Source organism: Misgurnus anguillicaudatus, chromosome 22 (assembly GCF_027580225.2).
Source record: "Misgurnus anguillicaudatus chromosome 22, ASM2758022v2, whole genome shotgun sequence".
In the NCBI taxonomy this organism is placed as follows: Eukaryota; Metazoa; Chordata; class Actinopteri; order Cypriniformes; family Cobitidae; genus Misgurnus; species Misgurnus anguillicaudatus.
In genome coordinates, this window is record NC_073358.2 from 12,156,048 (window position 1) to 12,183,026 (window position 26,979).

The 26,979-nt window shown below is 37.0% G+C and overlaps 1 protein-coding gene across 1 annotated transcript; it reads right to left on the minus strand.

Annotated features, from left to right (window-relative positions):
* Positions 1-1,200: 1,200 nt before the first annotated feature.
* LOC129441161 (interleukin-6 receptor subunit beta) lies at positions 1,201-26,979 on the minus strand. Its single transcript, XM_055200970.2, has 16 exons — positions 26,540-26,979; positions 26,378-26,395; positions 25,997-26,056; positions 23,464-23,566; positions 23,137-23,303; positions 22,773-22,915; positions 21,736-21,871; positions 15,953-16,050; positions 11,527-11,749; positions 11,182-11,367; positions 10,470-10,598; positions 9,265-9,411; positions 4,687-4,830; positions 3,983-4,076; positions 3,823-3,904; positions 1,201-3,680 (listed from the first exon to the last, which is right to left on the minus strand). Exons 1-16 carry the CDS (start codon positions 26,592-26,594, stop codon positions 3,102-3,104), a joined length of 2,364 nt encoding a protein of 787 aa, XP_055056945.2. The 5' UTR covers positions 26,595-26,979; the 3' UTR covers positions 1,201-3,101.

The window sequence follows — 26,979 nt, forward strand, 5'->3', positions numbered from 1 at the left end:
GTAAACAATTGCAAAAGTTTGCGCAAGTGAATTGGCATAAATGTATCATTATCGTCCGGTGATGTGGACGCTAATATAGTTATCGCTATAGTTAACGCTATAATGTGAATGGCCTCTTAATGCCCAAAATTGTTAGGGGTATCAATGACGACTTATAAGAGACTTAAGAGTTTCTTTAGCGGCATAGCCTGGGTTTCCCCATGCTGCCTTGCGTGCAAATTTATTCACGCTGCAAGTCTAGCATGGAAACTATGGACCAATTTTGCCCCTGAAATAGAGAACCAATCACAGAATTTGGAGGGGGCAGCAAAACGATCACGACGTCTATGCGACACACCGAAGCAGTTTTGTTTATCCAACCAGCCTTAGATAGTGTTCTAAGTAGTTTTGAATGCAAGTTTATTTAAAAAAGAGCAACTTTTGGCGTTAAACAATTTAATGTCCAAGAAGGATGTTTGGATATGGCAAGACATGATAGCCACTGAGTTTTATAGGACCAACCTGCTAGCCATCTTCGTCTACGAAGTCCATTTAACTTATAAATGGTATTTTTTAATATCATATTGTCATTATGCCTGTACTGTGGTTGTCGCAGTGCCAGTAAATTGTGTTGCTTTTTAATATCAATATACAGCTACCGGTTTAGTAGCATAGATTACAGCTGTGTGCACACACACCGATAAAAGTTGTTTACGTTTAAATTGATGTCGCTCTACATACATCATCTGGTGTAATTGAAACGATTGGCGATGAGCTACGTACAGACGCATTTGATAGACATTCCTAGCGCCCAATAAGCGGCTCTGGGCATTCGTAAACCACGTCTCAAATACGAGAAAATTAGCATGTGTTTCCCAGACCAATGCTGAGTCCCAATTCGCCTACTTATACTACGACCTAAAAGTATGTACTGTTTTTGTGAGGAAAACGTACATACCTTTGAGTGTGTAGCAAAAGAGTATGCACGTTCTGGGACATACTTCGATGACGTCATGCAACGTGAACGAAAACATGGTTGCCTAGTTACGCACACCACGACTGTTAACAATATTTCATTCATTCTTATAACTTATGTCCAATATAATTTTAATTACTATTCCTATCTTTTTTTCCTCATCGTTTTTTTTTCACAATACATTTTACAATGTTTTCTACCAAGTTGAGGAGTGAAGCAGAGCGTCATTAGAACCAAACGCAGGTCGTTTGGGAGGCGGGTGGTTCTGACGTTCATGTGCAAAGTGTGTAACGAAGGCTACTTATTTTAAAGTCAAAATATTTAAAGTTTATAGTATAACTATTGTTTAACGTATTTTATACTTAATTTTCTACTTATGTATAAAACTCAAACATACCCAGATGAAAATGAACCATGCTTTTACTATAGTAAAAGTGTAGTAACCATGTTTCTTTTTCGTTGGACTAATAAAGTTAACATTTGTACAGCCACAGTATTACTACAAATACACAAGAGGGTCAGTGTGGTTAAGCTCCTCCCTCCCGCACCAATGGGTTGTGCAATATTAGCCGTTAGAGTGTGCATTGATGTGCACTTCGAATTCTAACCGGAAATAGTAGACCATCCGGGTATCTTTGGGATACTCATTTGAACATACTACGATTTGGGACGTACTAATTCTAGTTTGCAATACTATTTAGGACAGATAGTATGCGAATTGGGACTCAGCACAAGTCTCATTCTCTATGAGACTGGTCTACTGTTAGCCAGGCTAGCATTTCCCCCTAAAATTAAAGAAAAGATCCTAGTAAAGAAATTAAGTAATTCAGAAAGAGTCTTAACCTCTAAAAGTGGTCTTAAGGCCCGTTCACATTATAACTATAAAAAATATAGTTTTAAAAATCGTTTTATATTAAAGAGAAAATCGGAGTTCACATCACAGTTATAGCGCTAAAGATACAATGAACGATACCGTCACTTATGAGCGGTTTTTCCCCACCTGATGAACGATAAACCATTCAGTGACGTGTACACAATTGCAAGTTTTTATTACAAGAAATAGTAAAGGCAAGTGATTTGCGCGAGTGAATTAGCATAAATGTATTGTTATCGCCCGGTATCATTATAATGTGAACGGCCCTTTAATTTCCAAGTTTGTTAGGAGTATTGAGGACTTTTAAGAGGCTTAAGAGTTTCTTTAACTGCAGGGAAAGTGGACAAAATAAGAAGAGGGAGAAAAAAAGTGTTGCACACAATGCATGGAGACATGCTAACATCTCCAACACAGAGCAGAAATGTCATAGCACCAGAAATAGAAGTTGTGTGTGCGTGAGAGAGAGAGGAGGGGGGGTGTACTGTGAAACAGGCAAAAGAGTAAACCAAACTGATGCCTTATAATAGATCCTATACTTAAAAGCACTCTTTTTCTTCCTTCTTAGACAACCAGCCAATCACAGTATCAAAAGACTGTGTCATACGTAGCAACAGGGTCCGCTCCGCCTCCTCACAAAAACAAACGTTTTTGTATTTTCCTTGTTCAGAGTTGCTCTCAGATGGGTCCTAAATCACTCTTAAGCTAAGACTCCTACAAAGATATTTTTACACTTAAAATATGAGCTCCCTGAATGGATTCTAAGAAGCTCTAAGAATATAGGCTCAGCTCATTTAAGCAGACACACCCAAAAATGGCACATTTTGTCTCACATCATTTTAACATGCTATAATAAATTATCTATTGGGTATTTTGAGCTAAACTTCACACACATACTCTGGGGACATCAAAGATTTATTTTACATTTTTAAAAAGTCTTGTAAAATATGTCCCCTTTAAGTTGGGATATATAACTATACAGTATTTACACAACATTTATATGTGTATAGGTATACAGCTGTAAGGTATGTTAGTGATTAGGTATTTTGACCAATAAAGAGCAAGCCACAAGCTGTTATTCACCTAACCTCCGGTGAATACAGATGTACATGCTGCACAATTATAATAAAAATAGCCAATTATTCAATTTCTGGCGAGCTTTATCATTATTCCTGAAAAACTATTCATTTCCACCATGATTTGTTAACAAATATCTCCAACTCAAAGTCAGGTTTCAAAGAAAATCCTTAGGTTTCCATACTGGCAAAAAGGTGTTTATTTGCACTCGTAAATTTGACCATGACATTGTTTATTTTCTGCATAAGATGACTGACGAACGTAATCCTGACCTGGATTTACGAAAACAAGTCCTTGTTGTCCTGTTTGGAAGGATGTACTCTGGATCCCAGCCCTAGCAACCTGCTGGAAAAATTCCATAGTGGTGTAGTCACTCATGAAAACCACAGCAGGCTTCACAGGAGATGCTGGCATGAAGTCAGTTTGAGATTTAGAAGAATTTTCGGGGGCTTCGTTGTCCATTGAAGCACTCAAAGTAGGTTCTATGTTAATCAGGTTCATAGGAAAGTCCTCCGTTGGAACAGACTCTTTATTCGGTTCAAATGTTGGGGTGTCTATGGTTGCCATTTCTTCCGATGTGGATGTGCTGTCTTCCGATGTGGATGTGCTGTCTTCCTCTTCACTGAGGAGGGGGACGGGGGGTCTTACGGCAGCCTCGAGTATTGAAGAGCTGCTGAGAAGAGATGCCTCTTTTTTCCTCTCAACAACACATACTGCACTGGGGTCACATGCCTCGCTCTCCTCAAGCTTCTTTCTGATGAGTGGCTCAAGGATATTCTGCAGATGATAGATAATGTAGAAGATGGACAAAGATGGTTTTTATACATTCATTGAACAACTGGTAAAACACACAACCAATAAATGTAGATCTCAGCATCAATTGCAATAAATCTCTACTTGATTTATAACACATGCTTACCAGTTCATGGCCAATTTCGATTTTCTGAACTGCATTACTGTTTCCGGGATTTGGTATACTGGGCCAAAGCAGTTTCTTGGCTCTAAACAGTATGATACAGAATAAATACACTGTGTATATGCAAGTTATTTTTAAGACAGATAAATGTATATAATGGAACCTGTGCAGTAGTCGACAGCTGAGGTGAACGGCTAGTAAAAGGATGATGATTCCCATGATGACTGCAGCTATAATGCTGTTCAAGGCTGTGAATTCTGCAGGATTCAAACAAATGGTGTCAAAAGAGAGACTTTTTCTAATTAAGACCAAACACAGACCGTCTTAAAGGGACAATAAGTAGGATTTTCCTCATCCAGTGGTGAAATTGTATTTTGCATTCAAACGAATAGTGCTCTCTAGCGCCTCGCTTTTCCAAATGTGTGTTGCAACTACGGTAGCCGTTATGTAATCACTGATCACTTCAACTGATTCACGTATTCTGATTGAAAACGCGTTGTGGAAACGTGTTGGTAGGCTAGTGCTTTTTGTCCCTCTCTGCTATTATAGTTTATCAATACAGCCGAACAACATGGAAGCCTCCTTGGACTTACCCGTTCAATATGAGTAAAGAAAAGAAATTCTAAGCTTACAAGGAAAAGTCAGATCATTGGTCAGATCAGAGGTCATTTGACACCAACAAGGACATACAGTATTTATGAATAAAGACATCGATTTTGATTAATAAAACACTTAAAACCCTACTTACTGTCCCTTTTAACACATGCTGTACTGTATGTCATTTACTGGTGAAAAGCATCAAGGTATATAAACCCTCATCTTAGTACTTTTTAACAAATTTAAAATCATTGAAAAAATATACTTTACCCAGCGTGTTTGTAACAAATGGTTTGGGATCACTGCGTTGGCCTTCCCCAGCTGCAGTAAACGCAGCCAGCTGCACGCGGTATGCACTGTTGCTTTTGAGTTTCTGCAACTCAAAGCTGTTCAGACTGGGATGCATTACAGTGACTGTCAGAATTAAATGATGCACAAAGACAATAATATCAGCTTTAAGATAAAAAAATGTGTAATCCAGAATCCTATTAATAGGCTACAGTTAAATATACATTCATTTGCATGATCAGTTGGTCTACAGACATGATTTTTGCTTAGGATTCTTGAGAGGTCCTAACCCACCCTTACTTACAAGCCAGGTTCGCAAAACAGAAGACACAACTGTACAACTAACTAAACGATCTTACTTTTAAGTTGTAACCACATGGTTACTACCACTTTTACCATATGTCTAGAATAAACTCTAACTCTGACTATTGGTTAAACATGCACACTACTTACTCACTTTGTTTAAAAAGAGAAGGAAATACAACAATAGCAGAGGCCTTGGTCATCTTCTCAAGTATGTGACAACTGCCTTACCAAACCTAAATTTGTTGAGGTTTACCTTTAGTTAAATGCTTTAACACTGCATCTAATGTTTTTAAGTGCTCTGGTGTTGTTTAATGGATTGACACTCACCTAATTCTATGTGACCCAGGCCCACTAAACCAGTCGTAAGGGTTCATTTTTTGAGATTTATACATTATCCGAAAACTTAAATTAATAAAAATGCAAAAGTTTTCCATTGATGTATGGTTTGTTAGGATAGGACAATATTTGGCCAAGATCCAACGATTTGAAAATCAGGAACTTGAAAAAAATCTAAATATTGAGAAAATCGCATTTAAGGTCCAAAGTACAAATTAAGTCTTTACCATGCATATTACTTCGCAACATAATTTGGTCGTGCTGTACATTAGGGCTGGATGGTATGGAGGTATATTCCGTTACCGTGAAATAAAATGTCAGACTTAGGCTTACAGATTTTTCTATTCTGTGTATTCCAAGGAATGTAAATAAGTGGGCGTGGCCAACTCAGCACTCCACATCTTACGGTACATTCACATGCCGCTTGACAGAAGGCTTGCCTGAAGCGTGGCCAACAGCCAATCACAGTGGCCGCAACACATGCTCCGGTCTTCCATAAACGTAATTGTCTGGCTCTGCCTAGGTTATTTGCATAAGGCAATCTGATTGGCTGACGCACACGTTGTCGCTTGAAAAGTTGAGAAATGTTCAACTTCTGCCATGAGCAATGGCACTGACGCATTTCTGATGGATCCACAATTCAGTTCGGCAACACATGACGTCACCCATTAAAAGTGAATAGGAAACGTCAACGCTTACGCCCCATGTGAATGTACCGTAACGGTGCATTCACACGGTGCGTAAGCGTTAATGCTTAACGGAAGGCTTGTCTGAAGCGTGACCAACAGCCAATCACAGTGGCCGCTACACATGCTCCGGTCTTCCATAAACGTAATTGGCTGTTATGGCGCATTCACACGGGGCGTAAGCGTTAACGCCTCCCGTTCACTTTCAATGGGTGACGTCATGCGCTGCCGAACTGAATTGTGGATCCGTTGGCGCCACGTCAGTGCCGTTGCTCGTGGCAGAATTCAAACACCTCTCAACCCCTCAAGGGGCAACACGAGCGTCAGCCAACCAGATCACCCCATGCAAACAACCTAGGCAGAGCCAGCCAATTACGTTTATGAAAAGACAGAGCATGTGCTGCCCCTGTGATTGGCTGTTGGCCACGCTTCAGACAAGCCTTCCGTCAAGCGTTAATGCTTTCGCCCTGTGTAAGTGTACCGTTACACCGCCACCGGCAAGAGTGTCAAAGTAGCCGGAAGTCATTCATTTTCAATGAGAGCCGGCGGCAAAACTTTGTCGAGCAGCTGCGCGGCGCGTCATGTATAGTGTGAGCATCGAGGAGAGTTGAAATCAGCTCAACTCTATGGTAATGAGCTATGACACCGTTCAAGGGCAACCAATTGGAAGGCAGAAACGTTAGGCGGCAACCAATCGGAAGGCGGAAACCTCCACTTGAGAGGATTCCAAAGCTTATTCCAGAGCTAATGATCACCACGCAGACGTTGAAATGAAATGTTTTGTCTTCCTCTCTGGCCGCCGACTCGCCCGCTGTTGTTTTTCCTTTAAAAGGATGGCCTCTATGTTCCCCAAGTTTCCTGTACTGTCTGATGAGATATTGCAGTCTGGATACGTCCCTAGAGACATGTGCTTTATGCGACGGAATGGCTGTTAGCTGTTTGATGTCTTACCGATAAAGCTGAGATGCATGAAATCCCACTTAACCGAGTGCCAAAAAAGCTATTTAACCATATATACTGACAAAATAGCTATCGTTTCACTTGTATGTAATTCATTTCCAATGTTTTTCTGCCACCACATTGCGCGCGCAGCCTGCAGTGACGTAACTGTGACGTCTACTCGCAAAAGGTCAATAGAGGGTATGCATTTGACGTCACCTTCGGCGAAAGTGCCTGCGGTTACGCCCACTGAGTGGCAAAAGACAGAGCGGCAGCATCTGAGTACAGTGTGATACAGTGAAAACACAGGGAAAATGCGTCTAAATGAGAAACAGGTGTTGTGCGATAAACTGTACTAACAAGATTTCGGAGCTATCGTTTTACAAACTGACAAAAAACACCAAAAGAAGAAGTAAATAGATTGTTCATGCCAACGTCTACAGACCACAGGTTGGTTGATAAGTTGCTAGGGTCACTATCAAGCAGAGGTTTTACTTTCTACTTTCTATTTGTATTTTATCCATGTTTTCCATTGGAAAACATACATTCAAAAGCATATTATCATAATTTTTACTCTATTACATTAAGTTTTTGTTTTACATTTAATATTTAAGTACATTAACGTACTTTTACCCAAGTAAAAGTACACAATTTTAATGTAATTAGGTATTAAATAAATATTAATATGCAATATTAAAGAATACACAGTATGATTCTATGCTTTAGAATGTAGTAAGTAAAATTTTTCCCAATCCAAACATCCTAATAAAGCACAGATGCTTGGAAAATCTAACTAATGTAACAAAGTATTGTCCATCTCTGCTATCAAGTCTAACAAAATTCAATTTAAGCTGATAATAATGAAAACCAGCCATTTTGTTGAGTGTTTGCCACTCAACAGGGCGAGTTCCGACGTGGTCACCTGGAAAAGTGACATCAATGCATACGCTCGTTGTTAGTAGGGCAGCCAGAGCTTTTATTGACGCTCTCGCCGGTGGCGGTGTGAAGTCACAGTTAGACTGAATGTGACAGAAAAATTGGAAATAATCCACTCATAACAAATGAACGAGTCATTTCTGTAATTTCACAATAAGCCACAGTGAATCAGCAGAGGTCTCACTCGCTCCCTCTCTCTCGCTCACTCAGTGCTCGTGCTCGTCTTATTGTTATGGAACTGTGCCGCCAAATAAACAATGCACTTCCCGCACATAAAGCTGTTAATAGATGTAAGGTTTTAATTTGTTTCTTATTAAAACTATATATAAAAAAAGATTTATACTAAAGGGTATTTTTGCTGTTTATGTTACCTATTTTTAAAACGATGATGCGGATGACAGCTCCGCCTCAGCAATCTCATTAAATAAAGGTTCTGCACATCATGAATATTAATCATGAAACATGATTACAGGAGAGACTGAGTAGACATTTAAAAGCTGAAAATATAATGAACAACAAGAAGTGCTGGTTTGTTATCCCTCAAGCTGGACAAGGAATTGCGGAGGGATGCGTCGCAGTAAGTATGTGCTAAGCATGCTCAGCTGCAGAGCTGGCTGCAGAGAAACAGACAAAAATGAAAAGATAGGTAAAAATTCACATTATATGTGAACCTGCCAAATCCTGGCCAAATTACACAGATGCCGATTCGCAAAATGGCTACTTAAATGATCACAGGACCTTGGCGTTTGGCGAAATATGGCAGGTCACTTACGGGGAAATTTTTACTTTAAAAATTACAGACATGGCCAATTCACACGGAATTAAGATCACAGACAACCTCCTATCTTTAAATAATAAATTAATATCATAAACATGCAACTAGTCGAATAATAGCGAAAATGAACGACTAGGCCTACTAGTCGACTAAGAAAATCTTTGGTCAAGGGCAGCCCTATAATTTATGCTAATAGTAGGTGGTAGTTAATGCACTGAGATTTAAAAATGAGAACAAAAATAAAGCACTGTCACTTTGCAGTAGAGGCAATGAAAAATAATGATGTCAATCACTAGCAGCTGATTTATATCTTCCTGTTGGTGGTGTAAACTCTCATTGCAGTACTTAAATAAACCAACGCATCACATGCTTAAAAAGAGCGTTTGAAAAGATGTATGTGAGAGTGAACAATGCCTATTTGCCTATTTATTGTATCCGCTTGTCACAAATATTTGATATACATATATATACATATATATATAAACACACTCTGTATTTGTTTGACCAACTGAAAGCTATGTTCCACATTCCCCTGAATTTTAAGATGCTGTTTACTAGTAGCATACCTGAATTTACACTTACATGATTCAGTGTCATCCTCTATGTAGTAAATTTTGTAGCCTAGCAAGAATCCACGCAAATCTTCCTCGGGTACAGGGCTCCATGTGATCACTGAGGAATGCTGGGTAATGTTCAAAACTGTCACATTTCCAGGAGCACTGATAGGAACTGCAAGCAGAAACAGAAAAGTATTTTTAGTATTATCTTATGTGAGACAAATATACACCTATGTTCTTCTGTTGTAACTTCAATAAAAAATTTTTTTATAAATATTTATCTGTTGGTCAGAATACAGAGAACTACACTCAGATTAGTTACATACAAAATACATTGTTTTTTGATTACTAGTCTATTTGGTATTTATTTGGTGTAACTGTCATACAGAGCTCGCTCACAAACTGTGCACTAAAAAGGCACCTATGGTGTCACATTGTATGGTAAAGTGCCAGAAGTTTCTAGAGGAACTAATTTATATATGTACAGCCTTAAAGTGAACAGTTAGACATTTTAGCAATATACGTTTTATCTACTGTGTGTTCTTTCTACAGTCTGTGGTGTACATGTATATAAATTTAGTAAGAATAGATGAGAAGTGAGAAATGCTACAAAGATACAGCCATTAAGTGAGAAATGCCAAACAGATGCAGCCTTTAGTACCATACCAAATCATGTTATACTCATTGGTGAAAGTAGAAATTGTAACTTGTTTAAAATCACATTTTTGTTTTTAAAATTAACTTTATTATTTTAAAATTAAAATGCTTCACATCTCTTACATCCAGTATTTTTAACAGGATGATCATAAAATGAGATACACGTCAAATCATGGAAATGTTTCTCTTTTAGTAAGACATTTAATAGTAAGAATGCATTAAATTAAGTAACTAGTTGGGAAGGCTATTGGAACACATTTCAGATTATATTTTACTGCATGTATTACTGTAAATAATCGGTAGTGGAAACATTTTAAAAGTAACCCTAGCACCTCAATGTGTTAACCTTAACACTTACCGTACCTATGACTATAAATACAACATTTTCTGCATGTGACAATTTAGTTTGACTGGTATAGCACATTTTTCTGTACTCTCATATCTTATACATTTATGCTTTAAAAGTTCTCTTTGACTTCTTTTAGACAACAAACGAATGCATGACAAGCTGGGCCAACATGTAAACTCACAAACTGGTCTTTTTTTGTATAATGAGTAAGTATTTGTACTGACTTCCTTCGGTGAGGTAGGCTTGGGACGTGCCATAGGTTATTTCACTGTCATTTATGTTTTTCATGTTGCAGGTGTCTTTGTATGGTCTGGTGTGCAGGACGAAGTAATACCTCACATAGGGTTGAAACGCTGCAAAGAAAGACCAAATAACAAGTGGTAAAGCATTATTGAGATTAGAAATGATTCACACCAAAACCACACCCATCTATTTTATTAGGTCTTATGGTAAGAAGGATATTCAGCAAACAATGACTCAGGTGCTTTTTGAGATATAGTCTGAGATTAAATCCATCAATGGATGATGCTGCAGTCACATCAGATTTTCAGACCCCTGGATATCCGGGCATATAATAACACGCTAAAGTGCTGCATTTTATTCACACATCATGTATCTACAACATGTTGGAATGGCTTTGGTTGTTGTTGTTAATACTGTACAAAATAGGATTGTGCAACACTGCTACTTTATCTATTGGTCGCACGTCTTTATGAGATCAGAGTTCACCAATTTTGAACTTTAAAATGTGCCAAAATGGTTTTTTTCACATGGTTTGCCGCACGTGCATATGAATGTAACTCAATAGAACGTAACGTCCAATGTGACAGCAGCATAAGTAACAATTTTTACGAACAAGCAAATCATCAAATAGTATTACTGTACAGTAATACTTTATTCATTTGTTCTTCATTAGAGTATAAATAGGAACATTACTGCTCTCAGTAATCTCAGTTATCTCCTTGTGTGTCGTCTGTCTATCCATGTAGAATGATCGGAAAGCTGGTATCTGTCCTCTTGCCCACCACTCTACAGAGAAACACACACTTAAGACGGAGCTGCTCCACCACAGACTGAAACTGTTGTTGCTGGTTATGCTGACATTGAATGGGAGATACCAATCTAAAAAAGAAATCAAAAATAATTCACAGCTTTTCGATGCAACTGAACCAATTCCTTTACCCATAATGTCATTTCTATTACTGCAGCCTATATACGGAATCCCAAAGGTTTACCAAATTCATGCATATGTTTGCACAACTACAAAAACTTGAGTGTTACCCAGAGTATTCTGCAGGTAGTCATCCATGTCGTCTATGATTATACTGGCAGCAGGGGACGATCCAGCACTGTTGAAGGCCCGGATGCTAATGTTGTAGCCGGAGTAAGACAGAAACAGGGTGATGGTTGCATCTTTGGTGGCAAAACTGTCATCCTTGATGGACTCCCCACAGACTTTTCTTACAGTCACATTGTAGTAAGTCACAGCCTCACTGTATGCATACTGAAAGAAAAAGGGGAGAATTCCTGTTCGGATTTTTTAATGCTAAAACAATCAAATGGGATGAATAAGTATAAGTATTAAATATAAAAGAAAGGAGAGCAGTGTGTTTTAAAATGATTACTTATGCAAATCTATGGTGACACCCATACACAGTAATGAGAAGTTAAACACAGCAGTCTAGACAGAGATCACAACATTATCCACTTTATAAAATACACCTAAAGTCTCTGTAAAGTCAATCTTGAAAAGTGTTTCCAAAAACATTATGTCAGAAATGTATTGCGGAAAAATGCCAAAAACACTGTAAACTATATGTAGTTGTAAATTGGAGAGAAATGCTGCGTTTACACCAACCCCGTTTGAGGCGTCAAAATCGCGTCTACCGCGCCTAGTTTGCCGCTTGAACAATTTGAATGCATTTGCGTGTCTAGAGCGAAGTAGATGCGCAGAAAAAGCAAGCATTTGACGCGCGTCAGAGGCTAAATCCGCTTCTTGTGAGAGGGGCAAGTACTATGCGGTTGTCTGTTTGCAAGATGGCTGATGTTGCAAATTGTTTGCATTTATCAAGAGAGTTACCAGTTTGTATTTAGTCACCTTACTACAGGGGGATAATAGTTTAAAAAACGGCAGAAATGCCGTGGGTCGATAAACGTCACGTGACTCAAAAGTGAAATGTGTATTTACAACTTTTGTACCTTTATTTCTGAGAGTGTTCCAAGCGAGGTCCTTTTTATTCCTGTCTCTATAGAAATAAGAACTTGTGTCGTATAGCTCCGGGTGACTGCTCACGGACAATATCAAGCCTTCCTTGATTGTTTAATTGGCAGGCTCCTGATTGGTTAATGCGGCGCGAAAATCTGCCAAATGTAAAATTTTTCAACTCGGGCATATCGCGCCAGACGCTCAATTCGCGCCAGACGCTCACATCACGGCAATCGCGTCTACCGCGCCACGCTAAACGCCTCATTCATGCCGCGAAACCTCCAGACACGCGTCAACGGGTCTTCACATTGACTTAACATTGAAATCACTTGCACCTGATGCCTCTAACGTGGCTGGTGTAAACGCAGCATTAGACCATTAAACAGTTTTTCGCCATTTGTGTTCAGGATTATTTGGTCCGAGTTAAAACAGTGGCTAAATAACACACTTGAGCCACCGCACATGGCGATGCCCCTAACCCAATCACGAGCATCCTTTCCGGTTGTATAGTTATGAGGTGTGTTCGACCCATCGGCAGCTGACTTGAAGCAGTGCATGCCGGTTAGTAATTTTGTCCGACTTGAGCTGGCGCTGAAGGCACGTGACTGTGTCATATGGCTTTAACGTACCGCGAGAGCGATTCGAGATCAGCTGCCTGAGTCAGCCAGCGCAGTTCGCCAAGAGGAGCTGCACGGGCTGTAATGACAACACAGCTGTTTCATGATTGGTCGGATTCACCGCATGATAACAATCACGTGTGTTGCGTGTTTATTTTTACGCCCTCAGTTCCACCAATGCTCACAAATCTGTATTTTATAACAGTTAAAGCTCTTTTGATGTAGTTGCGATGTTATATTGTGTAATGTTCATCAAAATAAAATGGATAAAAAACGTAGACCCCACTACATTGGTATTTATATGCTTATGTTGAACTTTATTCTTGTAAAAACAGATGCTATAAGCCTAATGCTCACGCTCATACACGGACATTCAAAACAATTCACTTTTTATTTTGTTTACATCTTACTAATCATCTCGCTGATAGGTTACATCCAGCCGCAGCCGATGTCGAACACACCTATTTAAAAGTTGGGAGAGACAACTTTGTTGTGGGCCTGGTTTTTGCACAGACAGCGGCGAGCCCCTCCGCTTGAGAGTAAAGAATCTTGCCTATTTTCTAAACTTATTTAATTTATTTGCCGTTTTTTCCCAGCATTCAAATTTGGTTGGGTGGTTAATAATACATTTGTCTGTGGTGTGACAAACTCACATTTAATATCTTATTTTACAGTGACTTTAATAATAATAAAATAAGATCCAACTAAATGAACTCTAATTGTGATAAAAATAAACAATAGAAATAGGAAATGTAGTTTAGCCTGTAGGATCTTATTTCACCCCTAAATGATTCTTATTTGGCCCAATTAAATCCTTCAAGATAGAACTACATTTTAAAACTAATTTCAGTATGAATATCTTGCACACATTAGTTTAGGATGTTTTGACTCAGGGCCGTAGCCAGGCGATTTTCCCGAATGTTTTGAGTTTAGCCCCGAAATGTATTTTGAAAAGTTGCCTGTTTTCACTTTTGGGTCTTTAAACGCTCGTTTTTGGGGTCGACAGCTTATAAAAACTTATTTACAGATAAAACTTAAAAACAGAATAATGCCTAAAAGCTGATGTGTGACAAGGTGTACAAGCCAAAAAACCCAGAAATAAGTTTTTATGAGCTGTCGACCCCAAAAACCAAGCGTTTAAAGACACAAAAGTGGAAACAGGCGCTTTTTATAGTACTCCTATTAGTAGAACTGTCGGAGATCCACTTTTTTCTCCTTAAAGGCACAAAAGAGGATGTTTTGTTTGATATATTTTTGCAATATTACTTGAAACTGTCTTTACTAACTGATAAAAGACTATTTATTAGGTGCACTGAAAGTAATAATATTAATATATGTCATCTTTGCACAAGGTAGGGCCTTAAAAACATCAGCCAATCGTTGACGCAATCATCGCAATCATCATTAGCCCTCTGCCTTGTCAATCACTGCCATTACGTTTCTTGTGAGAGACGTGCATGCTCCAGTAACTTTACACAGGCGACACATGCACATAGGGCATTGTTTTCCTTGTCGATCCTGCTTTCCTTCTTGAAAGGGGGAAAATTGTCAGAAAAACGTAATGTAACCAGAGTCGTTATTGAAGAAACATTTCAACGCTGGAGAGCAATGAAGGAACAGAGAGGTGTTAAGACAGACGCGCAGTTCGCAAAAATTCTTCTCGACAGGTAACAGTGATTATTCTTTCTTTGTGGAATTATTATTGTTTTTTTTATTCAGGTATATTGACGTTGTTCTTGTACTGTAGTTGTAAGGCAGTGACCAGTCTGCTACATGCTAGTTGAAATGGAAGTAGCGTCGACTGATCTAACGTCTTATGTGTTTATTATCTTATCATTTCACATAATGAATCCACTGACGCGACACAGCATATGCCGGTGGTAAACAAACACTCGTGTTCAAATACTCGTGCACAAGTTTTGGAAGGCGTTCCCTAGAAATGAACTGTGAAGGAGGGGGGCTGTTCTTACGCATGCGCTCATTTAAAAAACCCAGTAACGGTCTTTGGATTCTTAGTCGGTGAAAACATCCTCTTTTGCGCCTTTAAAGGCTGGGTTTTATGGCTCGACAGCTTATAAAAACTTATTTCTGTGTTTTTTGTTAGCTGTACATCTTGTCACACAGCAGCTTTTAGGCATTATTCTGTTTTTTGTTATAAGCCAGAAATGACAAGGAGGTGGCCTCTCGCAATACAAATTCAATGGAGACGGTTGGATTGTTTTCCCCCCCGGTGTGCGTGGTTTTCAAATTAGCATAACTGCGCTTTGTCTCTATTATTATATTAAACGTAATAATATAAAACATAATACCATAATAAACAAAATAATATTTATAAAAACATCCCCAAAATAGCCCTTTAATCCTTTCTTACACTGACCTCATTATTTATTCAATTACAACAGCCAATGGCAAGTCTCCAGCAGCAATATGTTTATATTTAGTTTGAGATGTTCCGTTTTTTATTATCTTTTAGACGTCCTGTATGGTACATATATGATATAAGATGGTTATACAGTAGGTATACAGTTTATTTACCATTTGATCGTTATTCCTTCAGCGCAGCAGTTTAAAAATCTAATTTTGTCGGTTCTGTGACATCATCAGCTCATTCAGGTCATGTCTGAGTAAAACTCACGTGCAAAAATCTACTTGAGAGGAAAGATAAAAGTTCTTATGACATTTTACTCCTGCGACCCGCCACGATTAGGTGAGTACACTTTTATATGCTACAGATATTATACACTTTATACACTCTTTGAGTTATCCCTCTATTTAATATGGTCTGGGCTAAGCCCCGGATGTCCTTCAATGCTGGAACGCCTCTGTTTTGACTACCAAAACCAGTAAAACGTAATAAAATAAATATGTGGTTTGGGAAAAGTACCTTCCACTTTACAATCACTTTTCTTTGTCCTGCTAATACAACTGGATCCTTTACATGGTCTTGAATCTCATGCTGAATGTATGGGGCATCCATAAGTTCTGAGGAGAACATTATGAAAATACATTTATTATATTATCAAACAGTAAAGATGGATTGAGTAATCTGTGCAAAACTGATTGGCCAGATGTAATGTGTAATGTTTAGGTGGGATTATCTTTGTAAACAATAGGAAGTGAGAAAGTTTTGGTATGGAATAACATTATTCTAGGTGTGACCTCCCTTTTCTTGTAGGACCATTCCCTTTCCTGCAAGGTTATTCAATAGGTGCAAAAATGCTGCTTAAAATGCTCATAGACCTAAAGAATATGCATAATGTATTTTGAAGTTCGCAATGAAAATAACATCTTCAAGTGTCCTATATTAGGGAATAGTGAACAAAGGTATATAGGGGTACTATTTTGAATCACATTTTTTAAAATAGTAAAAATTAAAACTTAAATGAAAGGTGCAGTGTGTAATTTTTAGAAGGATCTCTTGACAGAAATGCAAAAGAATATACAAAACTATATTATCAGGGGTGAATAAAGACATTTCATAATGAACCATTATGTTTTCATTACCTTAGAATGAGACGTTTTTATCTACATACACAGAGGGTCCCCTTACATGGAAGTCGCCATTTTGTGTTTTTTACAGAAGCTCTTAACGGACAAACTTTTTTACAACGTTATCTTTAACAGTGATATGTTTGTCCTGTGGCGGCTACCGAAGCTTCTCTATGCATTTCAAAAGCGAAGGGTGAGCTGTAAACTGAGTTGTTGGTTGCAATTTGCAACCACACCACTGGATGCCTCTTAAATTTACACACTGCACCTTTAAGGCAGAAGAAAAAAGTCACAGTAGAGTGCACTCTCAGAAAAAGGTACAAATGTTGTCACTGGGTTGGTACCTTTTTAAAAAGTACACTTTTGTACCTAAAAGGTGCATATTGGTACCTCAAAGGTGTAAATCACTCAGGTAACCCAATGCTTGGTAAATATTGGACAATTCACATGTTGAGTTATAAAAAAAAACTATGATGGTTTGTTGTTAACGCAACCATGACTTAAAACAACCCAGCATTGTCATGTGTTCTGTACAATATTTATCCAGCATTGGATTTAACACAACCCAGCAGAATTTAGATTGAACAGTTGTACCTTTTTTCTAATAGTGTGTTGCCCATTAAAAAAATAACGTTTTATCCCCTAACCACCTAACACAAAAAAAAATGAATAATCAAAACAGTCTTCAGCATCTGAGACATCCTTGTCTTTTTCTGGCACCTTTGTGTGGCTTCCCTTTCCTGCAGAGCCATTCAATAGGTGCAAAAACGCTACTGAAATAATGCTCATAGACTTTGAGAATATTTATAATGCATTTTGAAGTTCGCACTGAAAATCACTTCTTCAAGTGAACATTATTAGTAATGTAGGGAATAGTGAACAATGGTATATAAGGGACTATTTCAAATCACAGGAGTGGTTATTACAGTGCTTAACCCTGTGTAATATACTTTGTAAAATATTATTTTAACACTGATTAGACAAACGTTTCACACGTGTAATTTAGAAGCAGAAGTACATTTGTAATTTCTGACACCCAATCACAAATTTAACAGCACGTGCTTAAAGGACAAGTTCGGTATTTTACACTTAAAGCCCTGTTTTCAGATTGTTTATGATGAAATAGAACGGTTTTGACTGAAATTTCAACTTATGCGGCTGGTCCGAGAATTTTCGGGTGTTTCTTGTATCACCTCCCACCTCTACAATGGCTATATAGGTGCACTGAAACAATCCTTCCTAAAATGCATTAAACAATGCATCTTTTGCAGTGATTTTTGTGTGAGCATATCCGTGAACACCCCTGACCACTCGATGAGTTTCACGTCTTTGTAAACGAAAGTTTAATGCATTTTAGGAAGGATTGTTCCAGTGCACCTATATAGCCATTATAGAGGTGGGAGATGATACAAGAAACACCCGAAAATTCTCGGGCCAGCCGCATATGTCGAAATTTCAGTCAAAACTGTCCATCTCATCACAAACAATCTGAAAACAGGGCTCCAAGTGCAAAACACCGAACCTGTCCCTCAAAGGAATAGTTCACCCAAAAATAAAAATTCTTGCATCCTTTACTTTCTCATGTTGTTACAAACCTGTATAAATTTTGTTGTTTTGATGAACACAAAGGAAGATATGAAGAGTTTGGTTCCAAAACGCAATAAATCCATTTTGACAAATTTCGGTAAAAACGTGTTTTCTATACCAAGAAAGTGACAAGATGAAAACCACTATTTTCTGTTACAAACTTTCACATAGCATCTTTAGGTTATAAAAACATAAAAAAATTCAAGTCCATAACTTGATTTTCAAAGATTACTTATAAAAACAAATTATTTTTGTCACAAAATGCAATAAATCCATGACAAGTTTTTTTTTTAAATGCTATAAATCTATTCAATCAATATATAAATGTGCATTTATCTTTGCCATGTCATATTAATTTAGTTGACTACTGATTAAAAAAAAATAAACATTAATGGCATTAATCAAAACACCTACTTTGTCATATTAAGATCACTGTCATTGCTGCGGTTATACTTGACGTTGTCGCCTAACATTTTTCACAGCGATCAGCTGTAAAATGTTTTGGTCCTGCTCGATTTTCGTTGAGTTTTTGATAAGATCCCCTGGGGTCAATTAGGATGACAGAAACTTGATGCTGTCAGGAGAACAAGCACCCGTCTCCCGAGTGCCTCTCGCGTAAATTATTAGATGTGGATGGCTTAAGTTTCTTTCCTGTCACAGAAAACCATCACAGGTTTATCAATGCCATTAAAGTATTATTTTGCTTTTGTTTATTTGTTGATCACGAAGTACAAAGTAGATGAGGAAAACCAAGATTCCGTGTACTCAAGCGCCGCCATTGTTTGTTTGCAATGCGTGGAATGGTGCGCTGTAATTTGTGGAGCGAATTTATTGCATTCTGTAGAAAAGGAGGAGTGGCATTTATTGCGTTTTGGGAAAAAGGGAGAAAAGATGACAGAATAACACGGCGGATATTGGATTTTGCGTAAAATTAAGAATTTACTTTTAAATACTGACCTGATATAATACTGATTTTGGCAGTAACCAAAAATGGCGTTTATTGCGTTTTGGAACCAAACTCTTCATATTTTGAGAAATGTTTGTAACCAAACATTTACTTCCATAGTATATTTTTCCTACTATGGAAGTGAATGGGGTCCACAAACGGTTTGGTTACAAACATTTCTCAAAATATCTTCCTTTGTGTTCATCAGAACAAAGACATTTATACAGGTTTGAAATAACATGGGAGTGAGTAAATAATGACAGAATTTTCATTTTGGGTAAACTATCCCTTTAATATCTAGGATTGTACAGCCACAGAAACCCCTTGCATTTCGAAAACAGTAATTTCAGCATTTATTAGGGTGACCATACGTGTCATTCTTCCCGGACGCATCCTGTCCAGGATTTCAGGTGCATCTTCCAGAAGTTGTATTTGTTGACCACATATGTCATCAAGGTTCTCACATTTCAGTCAAAAACATAAGACATACAATTGAGTTTCATTCTTACCTTAAAATGCTTTTCTGAAATAGAACCTGTAATAATAAACCTCAATGATGTATGTGGTCGACAAATATAACTTCCGGAAGACGCACACGAAATCCACGCCAGGACGTGTCCGGGAAGAATGGCACGTGTGGTCACCCTAGCATTTATGGGGAAAATATTGACATCTCAGGAAGCTTAAAAGTTTTTAATAGACCATTTTGCAAGATGTGGGCAACACTGGTCCAGACCCTGCTGAAAAAAACAGCATACCAGCAAGACCAGCATATGTTGTGTTTTAGTGCTGGTTTTCCGGTGACCACACTGTAAGCCCATACAGGTTGATTGAACCTAAAAAATTTATGGAAACTCGTTGCTCTAAAAGTGTTACTTTTGCCTGTTTGAAATAACAGTTAATTTTAAGTTTAATGTACTTAATGTTTTAATTTCTTCCAATGCACTCTTAACCCAGATTAGATGACATTACTAGAAATGTGTAATACAGCACCAAACCAGCACCCCATGCTGGCCATACCATGAGCAAGACCAGCATATGTTGTGTTCTGGTATGCTAAACCAGCACCAAACCAGCATGGACCAGCATGGGAATTATGCTGGTCTGTGCTGTTTTTTTTCGGCAGGGGAAGCACTTCCTGTTTCAGTTTTTTAACACTAAATAAACATTGGGATAAAATATAACCAACAGGACATATAGAGCCGAATAAAAAAGTTAAACAAACAAGATGTTTTCTTTATACTGCACTGAAAAAAACAACTTGTAAAATTTACTTTAAAAAAATCCTCGTAACAATTTGCCCAAACTTTTTTAAGTAAAATGTACTGCTTTTTTAAAGTAAAACTTACCTACTAAAATCAAATAAAATTTACTTAATAATGCATGATAAAACATATGTTAATTAATTAAGTAAATGTTACTTCATTATTTTTTTAGCAGTTAGATTTATTTTAATCGTTTAGGTAAAGTCTATTAGTTTTGCTGTCCTAAAAATATTAAATAAATCATATTTTCTGTTTGCTATTTCATGGACCTAGTTATTTTTAGTATTATAAAGGCATTATAACAAAAAAAAATCATGACTGACTACAAGTCAGTCATTGAATAAACTTGATTCTGAACAGAAACGCACACAAACTGCGTTTTTGACATGCATTGACAGCACTGTGGAGAGAATTACAATATAATGTTCTGAAAACAGGGTTCATGTAAAGAAACACTGATCATCTGAATGGTGACTTCACAAAAAGATAATTTACAACAATACAACATCAATAATATAAGAGCTTAAAACATTTTGACATTTTACTAACAAATATTTAAGTAGTTAAAGTTCTTACCAGTTCTTATTCTGTGATGAAGCTTAAAAAAATACAAATATTCAGGCGCAAAGGATCGTGGGTATTCCTTACAACATGTGCAAATAAATTTAAGTACATTTTACTTGAATTTTTAGTTTAATGGATTTAATATTTTTAAGTTAAATGAACTAAGATTTTTTTACTTGAATCTGGTAAAGATTTTGATTAAAATGTACTTAATTATTTTAGGACTATGCGCAGTGACTATAAAACAGTTAAATAATACAAGAAAATATCTAATACGACTTACTATTCCCACACAGTTCATTTTTTACATGAATTAATTGTGTATTTATCATCATTTTACTTAGAAAAATCTAGTTCTCAATAAATGTTAATATTATTATGTAGAAATTATGAGAGTTAATCTAATAAATATTACTATACCAAAAAGTTTGTTTTTTAAGTGTGTATGTGAAATAAAGAAAACAGTTACAAACTGAAACAGGAAGTGTTTCTGGACCAGTGTTGTTTACATCTTGCAAAATGGTCTATATGATGGTAAAGCACAAGAGGTGGCTTGAGTGGCCTGGCTTGCTGTTTAATTGGACCTATAATGAGTAATTGGTGATGCAGAGCTGATTAGGTCAATGAGTTATTTATGCATGACTTGGAATTGAATAAAAAGGGTGTATCTGTGAAAATAAGACAGAGGCAGGGAAAGTATACATGAACGTAATAGAATGTTTTCTTGCTAGTCTATGCCGCGTGTGTGTCAGAAATTATAAACTCTAAACAGCCCATAAAAAACATACTGTATACTTATAAAATTACTCAACTTACCACGTGGGACAATGATGACCTCACCAGGAGGACACTGGGAACATTTTTCATTTCGAATGCACTGTATTTGCATCTCATATGGCAGAACAGATGTCAGATTCCATATATAACATTCTATATTGTTTATAGATAGTTGCTACAGAGGAAAAGGGAAAAACATAGTTTGCTGTAATTCCATAGACTGAAATGAGCACATTACAAAATATTTTGTACAGAACTGCCATGCACACGTAAGAATAACTTGGCATGCTTAATTTGCGTGCTTAAGCAATCGATTTGCTTTTCTGGCAATGCATTTTTTGTTTTGTTTTCCCCCTAATTGATACTGTATACTGAGTCACTCACACAAATAAAGATATACCTTTTGCAATACTGTATCAAAGTGTTATCTAAAAATTGGAACACATTTGTGTTCAACCAACTAATTTATTTATTAAATAATATTAATTTTCTAGACCATGCATTAAATTAGTCTAAGACATTGTCCATGCTGTTTGGAATGCACTGCAATATTTATTATATATCAGAGGGGGTGCCACTTTTGGAAGACCCTTTTTATTCAGATTATGCAGTTAATAAAGTAGGAATACTTTTATTTATGCATACACATTCATTTAGGTTAAACCCATGCTAGGTTTTAGCTATGAGGCCCAGATCTTTAACCACAAAGCCACACCACACCCAGCCACACCACACCCATCTAATATACAGTACAGTAACCCACACTTTTATTGTACACTGTATGTGGGGAGGGTTGTTATGCTGGGTTGATCAATTCTCACACAACAATTCTACAATTAAAAAAAAAAAGTAGCCAGAACTCCATTAAACAGAGATGTATGTTTGTTAGCGAGATAAATGGGTATTCTTTAACACTAAATGTTTGCAGTAGCACATCAACAAAATAAGACATTTTGTCATAAAATATTATTTAAATTAGCATTTGTTAAAGGATTGATTGTGTTCTGTAACAATTAATAAAACAGATAATTGGAACTTTACAGTAAGATTCTGTAAGTATTGTTATTGATATTTACCTCTTTCCACTCCGCTTTAGGTTTGAACTCTCTGTACTTTACAGAGAACTTTTTTATAAGACTCTCAGCTTCCCATTTTACTTGAACAGACATATTTCCTAATTTTCTTTCAAAGACTACTGCTGATGGAGGACTGCAAATACCTAAAATTAAAGAAAAAACATCTTAATGTGGAATCACTAATCCTGTCTGAATTTTAAAGCAGTTTATATATATAATTTTTACTTTTCAAGTCAATGAGTAATGTCTGCATACAGGTAGGTCGAACTCAACAGGTAATAAAAAATATGTTTATTACTATAATATTAAGATGTGTTATTTATCAATAAATCAATGTATTTACATAGTTAAATAAGTTACATACTCATATTTGATGGATCACCACTTAAACTTTTGTAGGTACAGCTTGTCTGATCTTCACTTGTTGCAATAACATAAGCTTTCATGTTGTTGACATTTTCTATTACAGGGATTTTGCCTGCGATTGAAGTTGTGTTCTTCTTTAAAACATTTAAACATTTGCACTTCCTCCTATACACAGAAAACAAATAGTATGGATTCCAGGTATCTCTCCAAATGTTTCTCTTTTCAAACGGAATAATAAGCACTGTTAAACTTAAAAATGGATGGACACAAGCGAGCTAGAGGTTATAACCTAAAATAGTTGATATTATCATTACTTTTCACTTACTGTTTAATGCAGAGTGTGTATGAGGTTGAGATATCTCCGGGTTTCCACTCACAGATGTAAAACTGTTTTCCATTTTTTATATAGCATGTAAAATCATTAGCTCCTTTGAAATGAGATATATACAATTGCAAAAAGAAAATAGCAGTCAAGAAACCTTAAATTGAACAGGGCATTTGAAAACCTTGCAAATAAATATTTTCTATTGAACAATAAAGGGTTAATCGTTTTATTTTACATTTTTACATATTCACAATGGCCCTGTAATGTAATAACTGCACAGAATGTAATAAATATGACATTATTCATTAAATACAATGCTCATAATGTAATAGTTTTTCTCAAAACATAAAAAAGTCTTGATCTCATAATAACCTTTTTTCATAATCTAATAATGATTTTTTTATAATACGTTATTATATGAGAAATTTACTACATTATGAACACATTGTAGCTACATGATAAAAAATTAAACAATAATATTAACCAAATGCTTTCAGCACGTATGTTTATCACATAGTTTCGCTTTAAATTAGCTTAACCACTGGTCTATAGTGAAATATATTGATTTTGTTTTGTGGACATGTGGATCTAACCTTACTGTGGGTGAAGTTCAGGAAATCACACAAAAGATTCTCCACGCCCCTACTGTCATGTCTGGAATTGTTCATGTTATGGCTGCTATACCATAACATCCTCACATCATGCCTGCTATACCTCTGCCTGCTCACATCAAGCCTGCCTTGCCACAGCCTGCTCATGTCAAGTCTGCCTTGATACAGCCTGCTCACATCAAGCCTGCCTTGCCACAGCCTGCTCACGTCAAGCCTGCCTTGCCACAGCCTGCTCACATCAAGCCTGCCTTGATACAGCCTGCTCACGTCAAGTCTGCCTTGATACAGCCTGCTCACGTCTAGCCTGCTACGCAAATGGCCCCAAGTCAGGTATCCTCAGAGGCAGCAGAGATATATTCCCTGTCTGCAGTGTTACCGGTGGTGGCAACAGTGTTGTAGTGTGTTTGGGCCACACACTGCACTACAGTGCCCACATAAATCACTGCAGCCCATGAACCCGAGTTTCCTAAGCCATCTGCCACACCCAAGATGGCCGCCACCAAGTCTGAATGTATTCCCAAGTAGGACGCCACAACATCTAAACCTGTTCCCAAGACGGCTGCCGCCATGCCTAAACTTGTTCACAAGATGACCAACACCATGCCTAAACTTGTTCCAAAGATGGTCACCAAACCTGAACCTGTTCCCAAGATCCCGCCATGCCAGAGCCCACAGCCAAGATGGTCGCTCCTTTAAATATTTTTTGGGGGAGGGTAGGAAGGGATGAAACCAAGAGCACAGAGGACATTGCCGGTGTGTCTGAGCCGCTGCTATTAGGCCCAGGCCCTAACTGCCTCATGGTCCTTTGTCGGTAATTGTTTATTGTACTGTGTAGAGATCATGTCTTTTGTGTTTATTGTCTTGTCTTGCCATGCCATGCCACGGATTTATGTTATTATCTTATGTGTTATTAAAGTTATCTGTACTTAGATCTTCATCGTATGCTGTTTGGACTACATGTTACATCTATAACCTTTCCCTTGCCAATGAAGTAAAATGACTGAACCTAAACATATCAGCCTGATTAAAAGTGCTTATTTACAGGAAAACATGTAAGATGCACTTGTTGACTTTTTGTATCTGAACTCCTCACTTGTTGTTAATTATTAAAACTCAGTATACTTAAAAAAAAAAACTCTGTCATAATTTACTCACATTCATGTTGTTTTATACCTGCATGAGTTTCTTTTTTCGGTTTAAACCAAAGAAGAAATTTTGATAAAAGATGGTACGCACAGTTGACGGACGGTACCCACTGGCTTCATAGTATTTCTCCTATGGAATTGAATAGGTACCGTCAACTGTGTGCTTACCATCCACATTACTTATACAGGTCTAAAACAACAGAAAGCTGAGTAAATTATGACCGAATTTTTATTTTGGGGTGAACTACACTGTAAAAAATTTGCTGTAATTATGCAGCTGGTTGCCAGTAACTTACTGTAGAAGATAAAGACTGAAAATGTTTCATGTTTATTTAGCTTTGAACAAACTGTTGCCAGTAAATAACAAAAATTTAAAATCTACAGTAAGTTACTGGCAGCTAGTTGCCAGTAATACCCAGTAATATTGTCATTTCTACAGAATTTTTGTACAGTGTATCACTTTATATGTATAATTACACTGTAACAGTGACATCATAAAATAAAGTGTAGGCTAATCCAAAAATAGAGGAATGCAGTACAATACAATGTTTTGGTTTTTAAAACCAAAACATTAAAACTATAACATTAAGAACATATTTTGATGAATTTATAGTGTAATAAATTTCTCATATTTTTTGTTACTCAATATTTTATTAGGTTTTGAGAAAATGATTACATTGTGAATTTTTATTGCATTAATAATGTAGTACATATTATTTTATGTGCAGTTATTATTACTCAGTTATTACATTATGAGTTGTTAAAGGTCATTCTTACCTTCTGTGAAGTTACATTTTGTGTTTACTGTACAGGGTGGTCTGCCGCAGTCACAGGATCCTAAAAAGTTAAACAGTTTAAACCTTTTAAGAAAACTATCAGTGCTGGTACAGAAAAAACAATAAACTTATGTAATGTAATATCTAAAGCAAAAGAACCAGCTCAAGAACGCTATTTATCAGAAAATGTTTAGAAAATGGATTTTTGCTGAAGATACTGCAACCACTGAAGAGCCATTATTTTTTAAGCAGGAGCATAGGCTAATACTTTTGAGAAAAGTCAAGTATTAAAACTAATCATGCAAATATTCAGTTGCCACTTAACAGACACATACTGTACATATATACGCATATATCACAGACTAACAAGTAGGCTACTTACCTGTTGCTTTAGAAATAGCTGTGCAGAGAGACAAGAAACCTTCGATTAATAAAACTATTTTAAGTTTAAGAAAGCAACCTTCCATATTTACAATATAGCAAAGCACTGTATACAATAGCACGCGAGTTTGTAAATATATAAAAGTGAAAGCATTTACTGTACCCAGAGTGAAATAAAAGGCAAGAGAGAGATATAAAGCATCCGAACACTCGCGCATCGTCGCCTCTTCTGAGCGTCTGTTTCACTATGATCTCACACAGCCCACGAACTGACGGAAGAGATTCAGGGGGTATTCCCTTCGCCTATGCATCACTTTTAGCTATCATAAATGTGTCTTAAAAGCTAGTGAACTGCCGGCGAAACATATTTAAGATTTTTTGTCACGTTCAGTCAGTTCATGCCCAGGAAAATAACCATGAGATAACAAGCAAAGCAGCTTTGTTTGCAGAAACGTGCGGTTTTATTTATCTTTTTACAATCGACAAGTCACACGTTTTGTGTGTGACATAGCCTATTTGGTAATGAAGGTAATTTAACAGACCTGGGATCGAATGGTTTAGGGCTAGATGGGATACAGCCACGGCCAAAGTTTTAAAGGGATA

What these genes read in the sequence shown, in the direction of transcription:
- LOC129441161 (XM_055200970.2), bottom strand. Translation starts at nt 26,594, where the DNA reads ATGCGCGAGTGTTCGGATGCTTTATATCTCTCTCTTGCCTTTTATTTC. An exon ending in CTACCTGCAGAATACTCTGG is followed by an intron (nt 11,368 to 11,526) that starts GTAACACTCAAG and finishes TTTCTTTTTTAG; the next exon opens with ATTGGTATCTCCCATTCAAT. An exon ending in AGAGGATGACACTGAATCAT is followed by an intron (nt 4,831 to 9,264) that starts GTAAGTGTAAAT and finishes TAATTCTGACAG; the next exon opens with TCACTGTAATGCATCCCAGT.